This window comes from Bubalus kerabau, chromosome 4 (assembly GCF_029407905.1).
Source record: "Bubalus kerabau isolate K-KA32 ecotype Philippines breed swamp buffalo chromosome 4, PCC_UOA_SB_1v2, whole genome shotgun sequence".
NCBI lineage: Eukaryota > Metazoa > Chordata > Mammalia > Artiodactyla > Bovidae > Bubalus > Bubalus kerabau.
Genome location: NC_073627.1, coordinates 17396660 through 17418600, shown reverse-complemented (window position 1 = coordinate 17418600; position 21941 = coordinate 17396660). Strand labels below are relative to the sequence as shown.

Sequence of the window (21941 nt, the reverse complement as noted above, 5' to 3'; positions counted from 1 at the left end):
ATTAATCCTGCTGTCCCAGTTATTAATTCAGTATTTATTCTTTATATGCCTTAGGTACTGTACATTCACCAAGATTGTTTAACTACAGTAAACCCAAAAGCTTTGGTTCCCGAATAAAGTTGTATATCAGAGTAACTGGGAAAGAGGGAAAGATTTAGCATTCAGATTACTGGGCCTCTTTCAGTCATATTGATTTTGACTTTCCAGAGATAGTACCCAGAAATCTGTGTTATTAAATGTATAGGATTTTGATAGAGTAAATCCATGGACAGGATGGATGGATGGATAGTTCTCCATCAATTTAGCAAGTTTCAAATCCTACAGTACAGACATGTTTATAAAGGTTAATTTTAGTCTTTGTCATGACTTATCAGATACCTCCTGGAAGGAAATGGCAATCCACTCCAGTACTCTTGCCTGGAAAATTCCATGGCTGGAGGAGCCTGGTTGGCTACAGTCCATGGGGTCACAAAGAGTTGGACATGACTGAGTGACTTCACTTTCTTTCTTTCTATAGTTCCTTTTGGAGAAAAATATGGCAACCCACTCCAGTGTTCTTGCCTGGAGAATCCCATGGATGGAGGGGCCTGTTGGGTTGTAGTCTATGGGGTTGCAAAGAGTCAGACACGACTAAGCAACTAACACACACACACACACATCAGATACCTCCAACCCCTCAGTTTCTTCTCTTAAAAGTTTTCCAAATCCCAGAGATCAAGGTTTAGGAATTTCTGACTTAGACACCAAGACCACATTTACTTCAGCCATTTGTTCTTTGCTCTTTATTCTCTATAAGTATTGATGCCTCAGTATGAGCTAAAATAATCCACTCTTTGAAAGTGAAAGTGAAGTCGCTCAGTCATGTCTGACTCTTTACAACCCCGTGGACTGTAGCCCACCAGGCTCCTCTGTCCATGGGATTCTCCAGGCAAGCATACTGGAGTGGGTTGCCATTTCCTTCTCCAGGGGATCTTCCCGACCCAGGGATTGAACCCAGGTCTCCTGCATTGCAGGCAGACACTTTAACCTCTGAGCCACCAGGGAAGCCCCACTCTTTACATCACTAGAAATATTTCTCATATCCATCCCTTTCTTTCCTAAGGGACAAAGGTATCTTCAGATAAAATGGACATTTGCCTTAAAAACATGGGAATTGATCTCACAGAGGAAGAAATCCAGGAACTACAGGACCACCTACCAGTTGATGGTGAGAGTTTTGATATCAATATACCCCTTAGCAAAACTTTGGATATGAGGCCAGTGTCAGGGCTGGAATGACTAAAGATATGATATATAATATATGAAAAGAAGAAAAGGAGTTGAGGCCTTCAGCACAGCTGAAGCCAAGTAACTGTCACTCAGGAAAGATCAGCAAGAAGGCTGCCCAGTATAGATGACAAGTGTCACTCTCCATAGGAACCGCCAAGGTCTAACAAGAATACTCAAGTCTTTAATCATTGGGTTGTTGTGTGTTTTTTTTTAAGACTGTGGAGGATTTACTGAACTAGAGATTTTGTAGATTTCAGAGAACTAGTGTCAACACTTCAATCCTGAGTCCCTACTGTTAATCCAGCATTAAATAGCAGTGTGCAACACTTACATAGTCCTGACTTGTGCAAGGCACTGTTCTAAGCAGTTTACTATATCATTTCATCTTCCAAACTACTCTATAAGTTTCATTTTAATGCTTAATTTATATATCAGGAAACTAAGGCACAGAGAAAACAAGTAGCTTGCCTCGAGTCAGAGATCTAGTGGTAGATAGGCAATCTGGCTCCAGAAACTGTCTTTCAACCACTCTGCTAATATTGCCACGAACTACAGAATTAATGATCTTAAGATGTATAGTGAAGTTACCAATTGGCATTAAATTTGGCATGTGTTAGACTGTGGTGTTGGAGAAGACTGTTGAGAGTCCCTTGGACTGCAAGGAGATCCAACCAGTCCATCCTAAGGGAGATCAGTCCTGGGTGTTCATTGGAAGGACTGATGTTGAAGCCGAAACTCCAATACTTTGGCCACCAGATGCGAAGAGCTGACTCATTTGAAAAGACCCTGATGCTGGGAAAGATTGAGGGCAGGAGGAGAAGGGGATGACAGAGGATTAGATGGTTGTATGGCATCACCGACTCTATGGACATGAGTTTGAGTAAACTCCAGGAGTTGGTGATGGACAGGGAGGCCTGGTATGCTGCAGTTTATGGGGTTGCAAAGAGTTGGACACGACTGAGCGACTGAACTGAACTGAACGGAGACTTTTCTTATACTAGTAGAGCTGAGAACAATTAATCAGGAAATTTTGAGAGGCACTTGCCCCCCTGAGGAAGTAGTAAAAATGGAAGATTGACCCAAGTCAATGAATATGGGTTTTTCCAAATAAGTAGTACCTTCATTCTTTTTTCTTTTTTTAAATTGAGTGGAATTAAAAAAAAAATATCTATAGTGCTTCACAATTTTCAAAAGTTTTGCATAAATGATTTTATATAATCTTACAATAACCTTTTCCCCCCATCCTTACTTCCCTTTCCCCAGTACCTTTCATTATTTCAGTCCATAAACTTTAATTGAATGCCTATGATGTGTCAGGCACTGTTCTAGGCTCTTGGGGCCTTTGACTTAATAAGAAGCAGGCAGTTTTTCCAAAAATGATTTTATGTCTGCTTTTTTAAACCCTTTCAGTTCAGATCAGTTCAGTCACTCAGTCGTGTCCGACTCTTTGCGACCCCATGGACTGCAGCATGCCAGGTTTCCCAGTCCATCACCGACTCCCAGAGCTTGCTCAAACTCATGTCCATTAAGTCAATGATGCCATCCAACCATCTCATCCTCTATTGTCCCCTTCTCTTACTGCCTTCAATCTTTCCCAGTATCCGAGAATCTTTAAACACTTTCAGAACTCTTTTAATCTACCAATGCAGTAAATGTAGATATTTTTGGTTACTCTGTTTTCTTAATATCCTGAAATATGATAAAAAATACCACCACAGTGATTTAAAGTGTAGAGTTATTAATCTCATTCTGGTGGACTACCTTGTACATCTGTGGAATCATCTGAGATAGAATGGAAAACAGTCTGAAGGGCCCAGCAAGTCTCAGTGGAGTGAATTAGAGGCACACAAAGTAAAGGAAATGGTGACATCTGTCTTCTATAGGAACAAACTTTAATCCCAAAAGATTCCTCTTTATTTTATTTAAAATAATTATAATAGTGCTCATATTAATAATAAGAAAATACTATAAAGGATAATAATAAAAGATTATCATAATTTAAAATATATTTAAAAAATAACAAGCAAGGATAAATTTCACATCTAAGAACCTGGAATATATACTATTTTTAAAGCTAAACCACTCTATATAATATTCTTGCATTTTGCTAGAACTTTATTATTCAGGAAACATTTGTGGGAGCTTCCCTGGTAGCTCAGATGGTAAAGAATCTGCCTAAAATGCAAGAGACTAGGGTTCAATCCCCGGGTCGGGAAGATCCCCTGGAAAAGGGAATGGCTACCCACTCCAGTATTTTGCCTGGAGAATTCCATGGACAGAGGATTCTGGGAAAGATCGAGGGCAAGAGGGGAAGTGGGCAACAGAGGATGAGATGGCTGGATGGCATCACCAACTCAATGGACATAAATTTCAGTAAACTCTGGGAGATAGTGAAGGACAGGGCAGCCTGGTGTGCTGCAGTCCATGGGGTCGCAAAGAGTTGGACATGACTTAGTAACCGAACAACAACAAAGCATTTATGGAACATCACTCTTGAACAAACCATTAAACTGGTATCTCACCCTTGGGAGAACTTAAAATCTGAGGAATATTAAAAATAATAAAAGAATGCAAACACATTTGAGCAGTGATGAATTGGCACCCTTGACCAAGTCATGAGTGGAGAATGAGCTTGTCCATGGACAGCTTTAAGGCTGCAAACTGAGTCTTGCCTGTTAGTGTAATGGCATCTTTTTACTATTAAGGGCAAGAGGAAAAGCAGGCAACAAAGGATGAGATGGCTGGATGGCATCACCCACTCAATGGACATGAGTTTAAGCAAATTCTGGGAGATAGTGAAGGACAGGGAAGCCTGGCGTGCTTCAGTTCATGGGGTCCCAAAGAGTCGGACACAACTTAGAAACTTAACAACAATAATCCTTTAATTACTTTTGTAACATCCCAATTTAGTGTTTCTCAAACTTGCAGTTTTATAAACTCATTAAAATGTATCTATTGATATCCAGTAGCTTCTGGTTTTATTTTGAGAAATACTGACTAAAGAAACTAAGTTAATGGTCTATGAAAAAGTCTTTCCATTGAGAATGGGTACTGCAGAACAAAAATTTTGTCAGTAAACAGAACAAATATAACTTGGAAGTTTAACCAAATACATCACCGTGATGATGACTGTGTTAGCAAGCTACGAGCACAGGCATGCACACCAGCAGTCTGTCCTTTAAGGGCATCGCTTGGTGCCAAGGTGAACATAAGCCCAAAGGGAAAGTCAACACTGGCAAAATGGAGACATAATTTTTAAACAAAATTTTTACATTCTCAATAAGTTTCAAACTCCTGTCTGAGAAAGACTAACCTAATAAAAGAGTGTCTCAAAGGAAAGGAGAGGACTTTAAACCTTGCTCATCCACTGTGCTGTGTGGTTTTTGATAGAGTAAAATGCAGGAACTGTTTTAATTACGATTATGATCTCTGACATGAAAAGCTAATAAACTTCTAGGGAAATGTTTTCAAATGGTTGAATTTGGGGATTTTGCTTCACAATTTAAGGACTTCATATCATTTTTCTAAAATTTGTTTTATTTTTTTATCTTCAAAATAATGAGAAGATTGATTTAAATGTGTTGATGGATAAAGTTAAAAATATTACAGGTGAGTGAGATATTACAATTATTATTTGGTCTTGAAGTTTTATATGGAACTGTATTTTTAATATAATAGTATTTCCTTTCTTTATTCATTCAACAACTATTTATTCAGCACTTACTACATGCCAGACATTGTTTGAGGCATTTACAGTACATCAGTAAACTGAACAAATATAACTTCCCCCACAGAGCTTACATTCTAGCAGAGGAAATAAGCAGTAAACAATAAACATAATAAATAAGTACATTATATAGTGTGTTGCTGCTGCTGCTGCTAAGTCACTTCAGTTGTGTCCGACTCTGTACGACCCCATAGATGGCAGCCCACCAGGCTCCACCGTCCCTGGGATTCTCCAAGCAAGAACACTGGAGCGGGTTGCCATTTCCTGTTTGAAAGTGGTAAATTCTATAGAGAAGAATGAAAAGTAGACTACCCTAAAGGAGACTGGGAGAGCAAAATATGTTGGGAAAAGGAGCAGCTATGGTCTTAAATAGAGAATCGGGTCTCTTTAAGATGGTGACGTTTGAGCAAATACCTGAAGAAGGTATGAGTTTCAGCCGTGTGGGGACTTGTGGAAAAAGTGTTGCAGGCAAAGTAAATAAGAACTAAGGCCCAAAGGTGGGAGCATAGCTGGGCTTTTCAAGAAACAGCAAGAAGGCCAATGTAGCTGAAGTTGAGTAAGTAAGGAAAACAGTAATAGGAGATGAGAAGAGAGACGTGATGGGTACAAGATCAGCCATCGCCATGAAAGCCCTGCCAGGTCTTGGGCTTTTTCCTAAGAGAAATGGAAAGCCATTGAAGGATTTAGAGCTGAGGCATGATATAATCTGACCTAATCTTTCATCAGATCTTTCTGGATTCTGTGTGGACAGATGGTGGGGTGAAGCAGTGGAGGTGGGGAAGTGGAGGAAAGAAACCAAGAATAGAAACAGGGGAACCATTTAAGAGGCCTTTAGAGTAATCTGCATTAAAGATGATGGTTTTTAATACCAGGTTAGATAACAATGGGGTTTCCCTGATGGCTCAGAGGTTAAAGTATCTGCCTGCAATGTGGGAGACCAGGGTTCGATCCCTGGTTCAGGAAGATCCCCTGGAGAAGGAAATGGCAACCCACTCCAGTTCTTACCTGGAGAATCCCATGGATGGAGGAGCCTGGTACTCTACAGTCCACGGGGTCGCAAAGAGTCCGACATGACTGAGAGACTTCACTTTCACTTTAGATAACAATAAGGTGATGAAAAATAGGGATTTCCCTAGAAGTCCAGTGGTTAACATTCTGGGCTTCAACTGCAGGGGACACAGATTTGACCCCTGGTCTTGGGTGGGGTGAGAACTAGATCCCCCACTTGCCTGGAGTCACTGCCAAAAAAAAAAATAATTGAATTTTGATATATTTTAAAAGGAGCCACTGTGAAGGATGTTAACTAGACTTATTGTGGTGATCATTTTGTAACACAACATACACAAAGAAATCCTTCAGACAAAGAGATACTGGGAATTGAAAGTTGGACTAGTGTGCATTGAAATGGCAAAGGTTAAAGAGATTTGGTCAGTGCATCTATAGCATCTGCCGTATCAGATTAGAGGGCAAATCAACAGAGTTAAATGCTGCTGATAATCCAAGTAAGATAAGGGCTGAGAATTGACCATTGTGTATAGCCACATGGAGACCACTGGTAATATCAAAAAGAGAAGTTAAAAAAGAGAGAGACGTTGTAGGTGGTGAAAGTGGAAAGAAGCCTAACTGAACAATGTTTAAGAGAAATTCAGAGGATGAGATTTGGAAACAGTGTGAATAGGGAATTTCCTGGTGGTTGGTGATTAGGACTTCTTTCAGTTCAGTTCAGTTCAGTCGCTCAGTCACATCCAATTCTTTGTGACCCCATGGACTGCAGCACTCCAGGCTTCCCTGTCCATCACCAACTCCTGGAGCTTACTCAAACTCATGTCCATCAAGTTGGTGATGCCATCCAACCATCTCATCCTCTGTCATCCCCTTCTCTTCCTGCCTTCAATCTTTCCCAGCATCAGGGTCTTTTCAAATGAATCAGTTCTTCCCATCAGGTGGCCAAAGTATTGGAGTTTCAGCTTTATCATCAGTCCTTCCAAAGAATATTCAGAACTGATTTCCTTAGGATTGACAGGTTGGATCTCCTTGCAGTCCAAGGGACTCTCAAGGGTCTTCTTCAACACCACAGTTCAAAAGCATCAATTTTTCAGCACTCAGCTTTCTTTATAGTTCCACTCTCATGTCCATACGTGACTACTGGAAAAACCATAGCTTTGACTAGATGGACTTTTGCTGGCAGAGTGGTGTCTCTGCTTTTTAATATGCTATCCAGGTTGGTCATAGCTTTTCTTCCAAGGAGCAAGCGTCTTTTAATTTCATGGCTGCAGTCACCATCTGCAGTGATTTTGGAGCCCAAGAAAATAAATCTTTCACTTTTCCATTATTTTCCCATCTTATTTGCCATGAAGTGATGGGACAAGATACCGTGATCTTAGTTTTCTGAATGTTGAGTTTTAAGCCAACGTTTTCACTCTCCTCTTTTACCTTACTAAGGCTCTTTAGTTCTTCTTCAGTTTCTGCCAAAAGGACTTCTTTAATTAGAGAGATAAAAGAAGTTGTGATTAAATAGAAAAGAAGGAAGTGGTGGTTTGAAAGACAAATGATGTGAAGCAGTCAACAAGAAGAGTGGGAAAGTTAATGGACCAACCGAGTATAGTGTGATTGCCCAACAGAAATAAGGACCTACTTGAGCTTCATGATCATCAATTTAAACTGAAAACAGCATAGTTAACTTCAACTCTAGTGCAGCTGCATGGCTGCAGACACAGAATAAGCAGATACTTCTTTTAACCAGGAATGGAGCTTTGCCAAGTGAGTATATTAAAAGTAAGAGTAGAGCAATTTAAATGCAGCCTTCCACAAAATTTAAACATGCTTATCACTTTCTTTGCTCACCATTGTTTCTTCTACTTTTTGGGGGGTTGACTTTATTCTTCCTCAAGTAAATTGTTCTTAGTAGTTTCAACAAGAATCAGTCTTTGTCTGAAAAATCTTTATTTTACATTCATGCTTGATCATGGTTTGACTAAGTCTAGACGTGTAGATGGTCATTTTACCTTAGAATACTGACATGTGCAGCTACTATGGGACTTCCCAATTGGTGCTAGTGGTAAGGAACCTGCCTGCCAATGCAGGAGACATAAGAGACACAGGTTTGGTCCCTGGGTTGGGAAGATCCCCTGCAGGAGAGCATGGCCACCCACTCCAGTATTCTTGCCTGGAGAATTCCATGGACAGAGGAGCCTGGCTACAGTCCATAGGGTCACAAAGAGTCAGACATGGCTGAAGCAACTTTGCACACGCACATGCATTCAGCTACTATGTCTGAAAAAAGTGTAATGAAACTGGTTCCACAAGGCTGAAAACTAGAAAACTTGATTCACCTACTGCTTCAGGAACTACCTTCATCTGCCAGCCTACAGACTCTCCAGCATCCCCTATTCACAGAATTTAATATAGAGCCACCTGGAAAAACAGAAATGTGATTTAGAGTCCCACACATAAGGGCTTCCCTGGTGGCTCAGATGGTAAAGAATCTGCCTGCAGTGCAGAAGACCCAGGTTCAATCCCTGGGTCAGAAGATCTCCTGGAAAAGGGAATGGCAACCCACTTCAGTATTCTTGCCTAGAGAATTCCACGGACAGAGGAGCCTGGCAGGCTGCAGTCCATGGGGTCATAGAGTCATACATGGCTGAGGGACTAACACATACACACAAAGCAGAGTACAGAAGGGTAGGACTGGAGCACTGAGAATTAGTTCCTCAATCTCCTTTTGACTACTCAGCTACTTTGACTCTTCTACATATATTTGAATTTAGTTTCCATATAAAACAACAAAAAACCTCTCTTAGTTTCCAACTAGTAAGATGCAGCTATCCTTCATACAAGTGAAAGTTGTCTTCACTTTCTCCCCAGAATAAGAAGCAGCGAAGTTCCAACAGTCTATCTCTGGGAGACAGTCATACTATCTCTGGGTCATGTTAATTATTTCCCAAATTTAGTTACAGCCCCATTTGAACATTGTTATTTAGAGACTAAGCTGTAAAGTTAGCCTATAATAAAATTTGTATTTTAATTTAAAAGGGGGAAAACAGAAGAACATACATACATAGCTAAATAGGTAGACTCATACACACTGTTTTCTGGCCCTATTTTTTGCTATTAAAAAATCAACTATAAATCTTCAATTCTTTTTGATAGTTAATCTCTTTTTCTCGTGTAACTCTTAAGAGTATCTCTATCTTTGAAGTTCTCATTATCATGTGGCCAAGTGTAGACTTCTTTAATTTTTCCTGCTTGGAACTTCTGATTCCTGAAACTGAACATTTATGCCTTTCATCAAGTCTGAAAACCCTCAGTCCTTATGTTTCAGTATTACCTCATCCCTCTTTTCTCCTTTTTCACTTTTGGAAAGTCCTATTATATAGGGGAGATCAGTCCTGGGATTTCTTTGGAAGGAATGATGCTAAAGCTGAAACTCCAGTACTTTGGCCACCTCATGCAAAGAGTTGACTCATTGGAAAAGATTCTGATGCTGGGAGGGATTGGGGGCAGAAGGAGAAGGGGACGACAGAGGATGAGATGGCTGGATGGCATCACAGACTCGATAGATGTGAATCTGAGTGAACTCTGGGAGTTGGTGATGGACAGGGAGGCCTGGCGTGCTGCGATTCATGGGGTCGCAAAGAGTCAGACACGACTGAGCAACTGAACTGAACTGAACTGAACTGATTATATATGTTAAGTCACTTCAGTCGCGTCTGACTCTGTATGACCCCACAGATGGGAGTCCATCAGGCTCCGCCGTCCCTGGGATTCTCCAGGCAAGAACACTGGAGTGGGTTGCCATTTCCTTCTCCAATGCATGAAAGTGAAAAGTGAAAGTGAAGCCACTCAGTCGTGTCTGACTAGTAGTGACCCCATGGACTACAGCCTACCAAGCTCCTCCATCCATGAGATTCTCCAGGCAAGAGTACTGGAGTGGCTTGCCATTGCCTTCTCTGACCTTCTTATTTGGTTTTTCATATCTTTTTTTCAACTTGCAATGCATTAATAATTGTATAAATATAACTTTATTCAAGGTGGAAATTTTTATAAGTCAATTTTTGTTATTATTAAAACTAATTCTATAATTTAGGCAACAGAAGAAAAGAAAGATGAAGAAGAGGAAGGCCTAGAGGAGGGGACAGAGAAGGAAGAAGAGAAAAGATAAAATAACACCACTGTTATGTGATTGAATTGTTTACATTAGCCGTCAAACAGTATCTAAGTTACTGAGATTATACAATTCCTATTTTACTTTTTATGCGTATTATTGTCTTATCATTGTAAGAGTTTCTCTTTACTTAGGTTGAAAGAAAAATGTCTGACTCCCCTCCTTGATTCTGAAGAGCTGAACAAGCCTTCATTGTACCTTACTCCTTCCCCTGCAACTGATAAGGATGTTTAATATGTACACGTTTCCTTTTCTAAAGGAGAGAAGATTCGCACTGAGGACCTGAAAAATGTTCTTAAAAACATGGGAATAGAGATCACAAAAAAGGAACACAAGAAGCTTATAAAAACTCTGCCCGTTTCTGGTAAGCATTTAAGTGTGTTCTATATCATTGAAGTCTAAAAATGTATTCCTTCAACAAACATTTACTGAAGCTCTGTTTTGTACATAGCACTGTACTAAACTCTACTGGGCAGGTACCTTGACTGTGGGGAGCACGTTTCCTGAAGTTCCTGCCCTCCTAAACAGAACTTCAGGGAAGGCTAGTTGTAGGGTTTCATATAAGAAATTCTAACATTTGAAACATTTTATGTCCATTAAAAATATTGTTTAAAGATTTGATCTTAGCATTTTTTTGCAATCCTGTTCTTTTCACTTAGATTTTGGTTTAGGAAACTGGGACCTCTTTAGACAGAAGGCCCATATAGGACACACATGTTCTTTCATCTCTTTGGGGGAAATCTAAAGTCTAAGCTGTAAGAGGAGAAAAGGGAAGGAGGATAGGAAAATGAAGAAAGAAAAATAAAGCCAAATTAGAGAGGAGAAATGGTAAAGAAAAAGCTAGGTGTGATTCAGCCAAGTAGGATGCCACTAGCCATAGTCTTCTATTCTGTCCATTGGATAGATTCACTGCACTGAATTTTCTGAGTACTTTTTATTTCATTGAGAATAAACTTTGATAAATTTAAGTTTTCCCTTTCTGAAAGTAAATACTGATTCTTATGAATCATCAAAAACTCAATCATGCTTTTTGTTGTTGGTGTTGTTTGTTTGTTTACAGCTGATAAAAAGGTGTTTAAGAAAGAATTACTGAGGGGTGTGAAGTCTTTCAAAGGTGAGTGGAAAAAAAGACGTGTGTCCATGTATGGCGATGCCCAGTCATCGCCATATCATTGAAAAATTATTTGTAAACATCATTTTTAAGACTATATCATCATGTTGTATTTACACATACACAATTTACTTGATTATTCTTTTCTCTTTTTTAAATTTATTTATTTTTTTATTGAAGGGTAATTGCTTTACAGAATTTTTTTGTTTTCTGTCAAACCTGAACATGAATCAGCCATAGGTATACATATATCCCCTCCCTCCTGAGCCCCCCTCCCATCTCCCTCCCCATCCCACCCCTCCAGGTTGACACAGAACCCCTGTTTGAGTTTCCTGAGCCATACAGCAAATTCCCATTGGAATTTTACACATGGTGATGTAAGTTCCCATGTTACTCTCTATATACATCTCACCCTCTCCTCCCGTCTCCCCATGTCCATAAGTCTATTCTCTGTGTCTGTTTCTCCATTGCTGCCCTGTACATAAATTCTTCAGTACCATTTTTCTATATTCCGTATATATGCATTAAAATATGATGTTTCTCTTTCTCTTTCTCTTACTTCACTCTGTATGATAGGTTCTAGGTTCATCCACCTCATCAGAACTGAATCAAAGGTGTTCCTTTTTATGGCTGAGTAATATTCCATTGTGTATATGTACTGCAACTTCTTTATCCATTCATCTGTTGATGGACATCTAGGTTGCTTCCATGTTCTAGCTATTGTAATTAATGCTGCAATGAACAATGGGATACATGTCTTTTTCAATTTTGGTTTCCTCAGGGTATATGCCTAGGAGTGGGATTGCCAGGTTATATGGTGGTTTTATTCCTAGTTCTTTAAGGAATCTCCATACCGTCTACCATAGTGGCTGAATCAATTTACATTCCCACCAATAGTGCAAGAGCAATCCCTTTTCTTGACACCCTTTCCAGCATTTATTGTTTGTATACTTTTTGATGATAGCCATTCTGACCAGTGTAAGGTGATATCTCATTGTAGTTTTAATTTGCATTTCTCTAATAAGAGCAATGTTGAGCATCTTTTCATGTGTTTGTTAGCCATCTGTATGTCTTCCTTGGAGAAATGTCTGTTTAGGTCTTTTTCCCACTTTTTGATTGGGTTGTTTGTTTTTCTGGTATTGAGTTGTATGAGCTGCTTATATATTTTGGAAATTAATCCTTTGTCATTTGTTTCATTTGCTATTATTTTATCCCATTCTGAGGGTTGTCTTTTTACCTAGCTTATAGTTTCCTTTGCTGTGCAAAAGCTTTTAAGTTTAAACAGGTCCAACTTGTTTACTTTTGTTTTTATTTCCATTAATCTAGGAGGTGCGTCATAGAGGATCTTGCTTTGATTTATGTCATTGAGTGTTCTGCCTATGTTTTCCTCTAAGAGTTTTATAGTTTCTGGTCTTACATTTAGGTCTTTAATCCATTTTGATTTTATCTTTGTGTGTGATGTTAAAAAGTGTTCTAATTTCATTCTTTTACATGTAGCTGTCCAGTTTTCCCGGCACCATTTATTGAAGAGGCTGTCTTTTCCTCATTGCATATTCTTGCCTCCTTTGTCAAAAATAAGGTACCCTTAGGTGTGTGGGTTTATTTCTGGGCCTTCTACCTTGTTCCATTGGTATATTTCTGTTTTTGTGCCAGTACCATACTGTCTTGATGACTGTAGCTTTGTAATATACTCTGAAGTCAGGAAGTTTGATTTCTCCAGCTCCATTCTTCTTTCTCAGGACTGCTTTGGCTATTCAGGGTCTTTTGTGTTTCCATATGAATTGTGAAATTTTTTGTTCTAGTTCTGTGAAAAATGTCATTGGTAATTTGATAGAGATCACATTGAATCTGTAGATTGTGTTTGGTAATATAGTCATTTTTACAATATTGACTCTTCTTACCCAGGAACATGGAATATCTCTCCATCTGTTTATGTTGTCTTTGATTTCTTTCATTAGTGTCTTATAATTTTCTGTGTACAGTTCTTTTGTCTCCTTAGTAAGTTTATTTCTAGATACTTAATTCTTTTTATTGCAATGGTGAATGGGATTGATTCCTTAATTTCTCTTTCTAATTTTTCATTGTTAGTATATAGAAATGCAAGTGATTTCTGTGTATTGATTTTGTATCCTGCAACTTTGCTAAATTCACTGATTAGCTCTAGTAATTTTCTGATACTATCTTTAGGGTTTTCTACGTACAGTATCATGTCATCTACAAATGATGAGAGCTTTACTTCTTTTCCAATCTGGATTCCTTTTATTTCTTTTTCTTCTCTGATTGCTATAGCTAGGACTTCAGAACTATGTTGAATAATAGTGGTGAAAGTGGGCACACCTGTCTTGTTCCTGATCTTAGGGGGAATGTTTTCAGTTTTTAACCATTGAGAATAATGTTTGTTCTAGGTTTATCATATATGGCCTTTACTATGTTGAGGTAGGTTCCTTCTATGCCCATTGTTTGAAGAGTTTTGATCATTAATGGGTGCTGAATTTTGTCAAAGTTTTTTTCTGCATCTATTGAGATGATCATATGGTTTTTATCTTTCAGTTTGTTAATATGATGTATCACATTGATTGATTTGCGTATATTGAAGAATCCTTGCATCCCTGGAATAAACCCAACTTGATCATGGTGTGTGAGCTTTTTGATATACTGCTGAATTCTGTTTGTTAAAATTTTGTTGAGGATTTTTGCATCTATGTTCATCAATGATAGTGGCCTATAGTTTTCTTTTTTTGTGTTGTCTTTGTCTGGTTTTGGTATCAGGGTGATGGTGGCCGCATAGAATGACTTTGGAAGTGTTCCTTCCTCTGCAATTTTTTGAAAGAGTTTTAGAAGGATAGGCATTAGCTCTTCTCTAAATGTTTGATAGAATTCTCATGTGAAGCCATCTGGTCCTGGGCTTTTGTTTTTTGGGAGATTTTTTGATCCCAGCTTCAATTTCAGTGCTTGTAATTGGGTTGTTCATAATTTCTATTTCTTCCTGGTTCAGTCTTGGAAGATTGAACTTTTCTAAGAATCTGTCCATTTCTTCCAGGTTATCCATTTTATTGCCATATAGTTGTTCATAATAGTCTCTTATAATCCTTTGTATTTCTGCATTGTCTGTTGTAACTTCTCCTTTCTCATTTCTAATTTTGTTGATTTGATTCTTCTCTCTTTTTTTCTTGATGAGTCTAAAGGCTTGTCAATTTTATCTTCTTGAAGAACCAGCTTTTAGTTTTATTCATCTTTACTATTGTTTCTTTCATTTCTTTTTCATTTATTTCTGCTTGGATCTTTATGATTTCTTTCCTTCTACTACTTTTGGAGGTTTTTTGTTCTTCTTTTTCCAGTTGTTTTAGGTGAAGTTAGGTTGTCTATTAGATGTTTTTCTTGTTTCTTGAGGTAGGATTGTACTGCTGTAAACTTCCCTCTTAGAACTGCTTTTGCTGCATCCTGAAGGTTTTGAGTTGTGTTTTCATTGTCATTTGTTTCTAGAATTTTTTTTTCCTTTTGATTTCTTTAGTAACCTGTTGGCTATTTAGAAATGTGTTGTTTAATCTCCATGTGTTTCTGTTTCTTATAGTTTTTTTCTTGTAATTGATATCTAGTCTCATAGTGCTGTGGTCAGAAAAGATGTTTGATATGATTTGAGTTTTCTTAAACTTACTGAGGTTTGATTTGTGACCCAAGATGTGGTCTATCCTGGACAATGTTTCATGTGCACTTTGGAAGAGGGTGTATTCTTCTGCATTTGGATGGGATGTCCTGAAGATAAAAATGAGATCCATCTCATCTAATGTATCATTTAAGACTTGTGTTTCCTTATTAATTTTCTGTTTTGATGATCTGTCCATTGATGTGAGTGGGGTGTTAAAGCCTCCTACTATTATTGTGTTACTGTCAATTCCTCCTTTTATGTCTGTTAGTGTTTGTCCTATGTATTGAGGTGCTCCTATGTTGGGTGCATAAGTCTTTACAGTTGCTATGTCTTCCTCATGGATTGATCCCTTGATCATTATGAAGTGTCTTCCCTTATGTCTTGTAATCTTCTTTACTTTAAGGTCTATTTTTTCTGATATGAGGATTGCTACTCCAGCTTTCTTTTGCTTCCCATTTGCATGGAATAAGTTTTTCCATCCTCTCATATTCAGTCTATATGTGTCTTTAGGTCTGAAGTGGGTTTTCTGTAGACAGCATAGATATGGGTCTTGTTTCTGTATCCATTCAGCCAGCCTGTGTCTTTTGGTTGGAGCATTTAATCCATTTACATTTAGAGTAATTATGGATATATATATATGTTCCTATTGCCATTTTCTTAATTGTTTGTGGTTGATTTTGTAGATCTTTTTTCTTTTCTTGTATTTCTTGACTATGTAAGTCCCTTTAACATTTGCTGGAAAGCTGGTTTGATTTTTCTTTTCTTATTGAACATTTAGGTAGTCTGTAATGCTTTACTGTTATGCATATGTGATCTTTATACATAAATATTTATTCAACTTTAAAATCATTTTTAGATAGAGTTTTCCAACTAGAATTACTAGGTCAAAGGATCTTAACTCTTTGGTGTATATAAATGAATAAGAGCACCCATTACTGTTATGTGTTAGCCACTATATACTGTTTCACATTTTTTGAGCCTTGCTAATTTCACAGATGAAAAATGAAGTATTTTTTTTAATTGGTGAAGTTGAAAATGGTTTATATCATTATATCTTTCAGTCTTTTAATTATTTGTCTGGCATCTTGTCCATTATCCTATGGTATCTTTGCATTTTTCCTATTAATTTCAATGACTTCTTTATAAGGATATTAGCACATTGTCATGTCTATAGAAAATATTTTTCCATTTGGTTGTTTGCATCTTTACTTTATTATGCTGTATTTTTTAACAACAGTTTTATTAAAATATAATTTATACACCTTGTAATCTAGCCATTTAAAATGTACAATTCAATGCTTTTTAGTATAGTAACAGAGTTGTGCAACCATCACTACAATTAATTTCGAACATTGTCATCACCAAAAAGAAACTGCACTAATTAGCAGTCACTCCCCATTCCCTATAACTCTCGCAGACCTAGGCAGCCACCAAATTACTTTCTGTCCACTATGTTGTACTTCAGTACACAGACATTTTTCATTTTTACGTGCTTGTGTCAGTCATTCCTTCTGTGATTTCTTCTTGTCATTTTGTATTTAGAAAGCCTGCCTCATTAACTAGTTTTTCTGTGGTATAAATTACATTAAGAAGCTAATTTATTGTTACTGTAGGAAGTTTCAGATCTTACTTTTTGACCAGAATGACATGATTTGGTTGTTGTCATTGTCTAATTTACCAGAGTTGCCAAACTCTTTCTTTACATTTTTCTCCCCAATATAAACTTCTCCCAGTTAGTTTTGGGATCATATTTTGTTTCTTATTCCACACAACTTGGTGTAAAGCTCTTTTGTGCTTTTATTTCTAGGTAAGTGTTAACAGTCTGAATTATTCATTTCGTGATATTCTTATCTATTTTCTCTTGTTTTTATTAAGGAGGCAAGGTTACGGTCAGTGACCTAAGTAATGTTCTACAAAACACTGGATTCAAACTTGAAGCAAAGGAAATCCAGGACTTGCAGACCCACCTGCCAATTACTGGTGAGCCTTTAGGATGCCTTTATCTTGTAGGTGATGACTCAGCTCACTCTGAAAGCAGTGAGGAAAGACATGTTCAGAAGAGAAAACTGAAAGCAGAGATACAATGTAGAGGCTGTTGCTGAAGTTCAGAGGACAGAGCCTTATAAAAATCCAGATAATAAGGGTCTTATTTAGGGAGCCACACTGGTAATATATTGGGAAGACTGATCTGATGTGGTAGGTGAAAGGGAGGTAGAGAATAAAAGTGTGAATCAGAGGACTGTGGATCATGGGATTGCCTCAGAACAAAAAACGGGGTGGGGGGAAAGAGAACAGAGAGAAAAATCCTTTTTAGGACATAATTGAAGTAATTACAGGAAAGTTAGATACAAGGTATAAGCCAATTGAGTAAGATAAGGAAGAAAGATAAAGGAAAGATAAAAAAGAATTAGGAAAAGATATAAAGATACATACATAAGAATATAGACTGACCTTTTTTTTAAAAATAGCATAACTGGGATGGAATCAGGGCTAAGATAAAAGGACTCAGACTGAAGAAAAGGAGGGGAGTAGTCTCTTCTTTCTTCACTGGAGAATCTTGCCTGGCATGGGGGCTGGTTTCAAGTTTCCTTTGTAATAGCATGGAACCCCAACGACTAGAAAGAAGATCTTTTCTAGAGCAGGACTTCATTGTTCAAGGATGAAAGTCATGAGTTTTAAACACATTTCTTTGTACCAACAATATGCCAGCATTGTGTTGTATTGCTTTATTTAACTTGGCAACTGTTTATACTATTTCTGTGCAATGTATTTATTATTAATAGATACATTAACACCTTCGGTTCAGTTCAGTTCAGTTCAGTCGCTCAGTCATGTCCGACTCTTTGCAACCCCATGAATCGCAGCACGCCAGGCTTCCCTGTCCATCACCAACTCCCAGAGTTCACTCAGACTCACGTCCATAGAGTCTAATGCCATCCAGCCATCTCATCCTCTGTCGTCCTCTTCTCCTCCTGCCCCCAATCCCTCCCAGCATCAGAGTCTTTTCCAATGAGTCAACTCTTCGCATGAGGTGGCCAAAGTACTGGAGTTTCAGCTTTAGCATCATTCCTTCCAAAGAAATCCCAGGGCTGATCTCCTTCAGAATGGACTGGTTGGATCTCCTTGCAGTCCAAGGGACTCTCAAGAGTCTTCTCCAACACCACAGTTTAAAAGCATCAATTCTTCGGCACTCAGCTTTCTTCACAGTCCAACTCTCACATCCATACATGACCACTGGAAAAACCATAGCCTTGACTAGACGGACCTTTGTTGGCAAAGTAATGTCTCTGCTTTTCAATATGCTACCTAGATTGGTCATAACTTTCCTTCCAAGGAGCAAGCGTCTTTTAATTTCATGGCTGCAGTCACCATCTGCAGTGATTTTGGAGCCCCCAAAAATAAAGTCTGACACTGTTTCCACTGTTTCCCCATCTATTTCCCATGAAGTGATGGGACCGGATGCCATGATCTTCATTTTCTGAATGTTGAGCTTTAAGCCAACTTTTTCACTCTCCTCTTTCACTTTTATCAAGAGGCTCTTTAGTTCCTCTTCACTTTCTGCCATAAGGGTAGTGTCATCTGCATATCTGAGGTTATTGATATTTCTCCCAGCAATCTTGATTCCAGCTTGTGCTTCATCCAGCCCAGCGTTTCTCATGATGTACTCTGCACATGAGTTAAATAAGCAGGGTGACAATATACAGCCTTGACATACTCCTTTGCCTATTTGGAACCAGTCTGTTGTTCCATGTCCAGTTCTAACTGTTGCTTCCTGACCTGCCTACAGGTTTCTCAAGAGGCAGGTCAGGTGATCTGGTATTCCCATCTCTTTCAGAATTTTCCACAGTTTATTGCGATCCACACAGTCAAGGCTTTGGCATAGTCAATAAAGCAGAAATAGATGTTTTTCTGGAACTCTATTGCTTTTTCAGTGATCCAGAAGATGTTGGCAATTTGGTCTCTGGTTCCTCTGCCTTTTCTAAAACCAGCTTGAACATCTGGAAGTTCATAGTTCACAGACTGCTGAAGCCTGGCTTGGAGAATTTTGAGCATTACTTTACTAGTGTGTGAGATGAATGCAATTGTACAGTAGTTTGAGCATTCTTTGGCATTGCGTTTCTTTGGGATTAGAATGAAAACTGACCTTTTCCAGTCCTGTGGCCACTGCTGAGTTTTCCAAATTTGCTGGCATATTGAGTGCAGCACTTTCACAAGCATCATCTTTCAGGATTTGAAATAGCTCCACTGGAAATCCATTACCTCCACTAGCTTTGTTGGTAATGATGGTTCCTAAGGCCCACTTGACTTCACATTCCAGGATGTCTGGCTCTAGGTGAGTGATCACACCATCGTGATTATCTGGGTCGTGAAGATCTTTTTTGTTTAGTATATTTTGTTTAGCTTTTTTTGTTGTTGTTGAAGGATTTTAGTTTAATGTAATTCTATTTGAATATTTTTGCTTTTATTTCCCTTGCCTAAGGAGACACATCCAAAAAATACATATATATTTCTAAGTCCAATGTTTAAGAGCTTACTGCCTATGTTTTTTTCTAGGAGTTTTATCATTTCAGGGCTTACATTTAAGTCTTTAATCCATTTTGAGTTTATCTTGGTATGTGGTTTAAGAAAATGGTTCAGATTTCCCAAACTACTTATTGAAGAGACTTGTGTATTTAATTTTTCAATTATCTTTGTTAAAGATACCTTATTATCTTTGTTATTGTTGTTGTTTAGTCTCTAAGTGCTGTCCAATGATTTTGTGACACCATGGACTGTAGCCCACCAGGTTGCTCTGTCCATGGGATTTCCCATGTAGGAATACTGGAGTGGGTTGCCGTTGCCATCTCCAGGGGATCTTCCAACCCAGGAATCAAACCTGTGTCTCCTGAATTGGCAGGTGGATTCTTTACCACTGAGCCACTTGGTACAAATACCTGAATCTAAATTCTGAATTTTTTACAGAAGATCAAAAGGTTGGCTTGGATGTGTTGATGGATGCAGCAAATACTTTTACAGGTGAGTAAGAATTTGTATCAGATGTTATAAAATGGAGATCTTGATGTTTTATGGAGAATTACTTACTTACAGCAGTAGTTTACTCTGTCCAGTCATTAGTAAGTTCACTCTGCTCTTTTATCTATTTATTGATAATTTTGACTTATTGACAATAGTTTAGGTTATTAGAGATTTAGAGAAACTGTGGCCCCTTCCATAAGGAATATTAACTTGTCCAGTGTTTTGGCCAGTAATGTGCTCTCATTTCTCTAGTGTTTAAAAAAATCAAAATATAGGTGAACACAATGAATCTTAATGTGAAGTTTTTGCATCAGGAAATGTGATCTCTTTAAACAGTCAGTTCCATAATTCAGGTTAAGAAGCAGTAACAGAGATATTACTTGCCTGTAGACTCTACTTACCATTACGAGTCATTGAGCCTCTGTGTTACTCTATGCCACACTGACACATACACAGGATAGAAATGTTATCTATCTTCTTATTTGAATTTAAAAAGCTTTTCAAGTAATGGATTTCACAATAACTCTGTGTAAGTGAAGTCAGCTCATGTATTTAAACTTCATCCTGCAGTTAAAAGTAAGGTTGTACTGGATTATTTTTTTATAATTTAGAATAATTAGACTTCTTAATATTATCACCTGAAACAATTCCCATCTATTCAAAGGAGACAAGGTGGAAGCCAGTGACTTTAAAACTGTGCTGGGAAACATGGGACTCGAGCTCACTGAAAAAGAACAGTTTCTGCTGTCAAAAACTCTGCCAATCTCTAGTGAGTTGTTAACATCCCATCCTGGTGCTCAGGGAAATGTGATATTGTGGGCTTTAGAGTGAGAATTGTCCAGTGTCCTGAGAAACCCCCTAAGAAAAATGCAGATGAGACAGAAGAAACTTTGTTACTGTCACTTGTGTTTTCATTTGGAAGTGAGAGACTTCTCTCTTTTTTATTCATCCAGTGATTAAATTTTTTTTATTTTAATAGCTACACAGCTAAATCGTTAGGTAGTCCTCTGAAAATGCACCCCACATCCTAAGTTCCTCCCCCAGTAGCTCTCCCACAGTCCAGCAACTAAATTGTAAACATATAAGAGCCAGGAACATTTTGGACCATGTGCTTATATTGTCAGTACCCATTCTGATTGGTCAGTGTCCCAGTGAGTTAGTTCCTCAAAAGTTTCACCTCCTGGGCACCTGTGTAGACTCACCCACAGAGACCCTAGAGGCCAGCCTGTGCTTCAACTGTACCTCCTGCCTAATTCCAGAGACCTCAACATATAGACATTCTTCCCCTGCCCCATAGTTCCCATCCTTCATTGTTCCCCAGGCAAGAGAGAGCCTCAGTTCAGTTCAGTCACTCAGTCATGTCTGACTCTTTGTGACCCCATGGACTGCAGCATGCCAGTCCTCCCTGTCCATCACCAACTCCCAGAGCTTACTCAAACTTATATCCATCGAGTCGGTGATGCCATCCAACCATCATCCTCTGTCATCCCCTTCTCCTCCTGACTTCAATCTTTACCAGCTTCAGGGTTTTTTCTGAGTCAGTTCTTCACATCAGGTGGCCAAAGTACTGAAGCTTCAGCTTCAGCATCAGTCCTTCCAATGAATATTTAGGACTGATTTCCTTTAGGATGGAATGGTTGGATCTCCTTGCAGTCCAAGGGACTCTCAAGAATCTTCTCCAACACCACAGTTCAAAAGCATCAATTCTTAGGCGCTCAGCTTTCTTTATGTTCCAATGTTCACATTCATACATGACCACTGGAAAAAAACATACCTTTGTCTAGAAGGACATTTGTTGGCAAAGTAATGTCTCTGCTTTTTTTTTTTTTAATTTTATTTTATTTTTAAACCTGAAACACTGTATTAGTTTTGCCAAACATCAAAACGAATCTGCCACAGGTATACATGTGCTCCCCATCCTGAACCCTCCTCCCTCCTCCTTCCCCACACCATCCCTCTGGGTTGTCCCAGTGCACCAGCCCCAAGCATCCAGTATCGTGCATTGAAC

General features: G+C 38.5%; 1 protein-coding gene across 1 annotated transcript in view; it reads left to right on the top strand.

Annotated features, from left to right (window-relative positions):
- Window positions 1-21941, top strand: part of LOC129650792 (uncharacterized) — a 91079-nt gene that overhangs the window by 45744 nt on the left and 23394 nt on the right. Inside the window, exons 13-18 of the mRNA XM_055579598.1 lie at window positions 1103-1207; window positions 10420-10524; window positions 11221-11274; window positions 16793-16897; window positions 19880-19933; window positions 20598-20702. Of these exons, the coding sequence (XP_055435573.1) occupies window positions 1103-1207; window positions 10420-10524; window positions 11221-11274; window positions 16793-16897; window positions 19880-19933; window positions 20598-20702 (528 nt within the window). The remainder of the gene's footprint in view (window positions 1-1102; window positions 1208-10419; window positions 10525-11220; window positions 11275-16792; window positions 16898-19879; window positions 19934-20597; window positions 20703-21941) is intronic.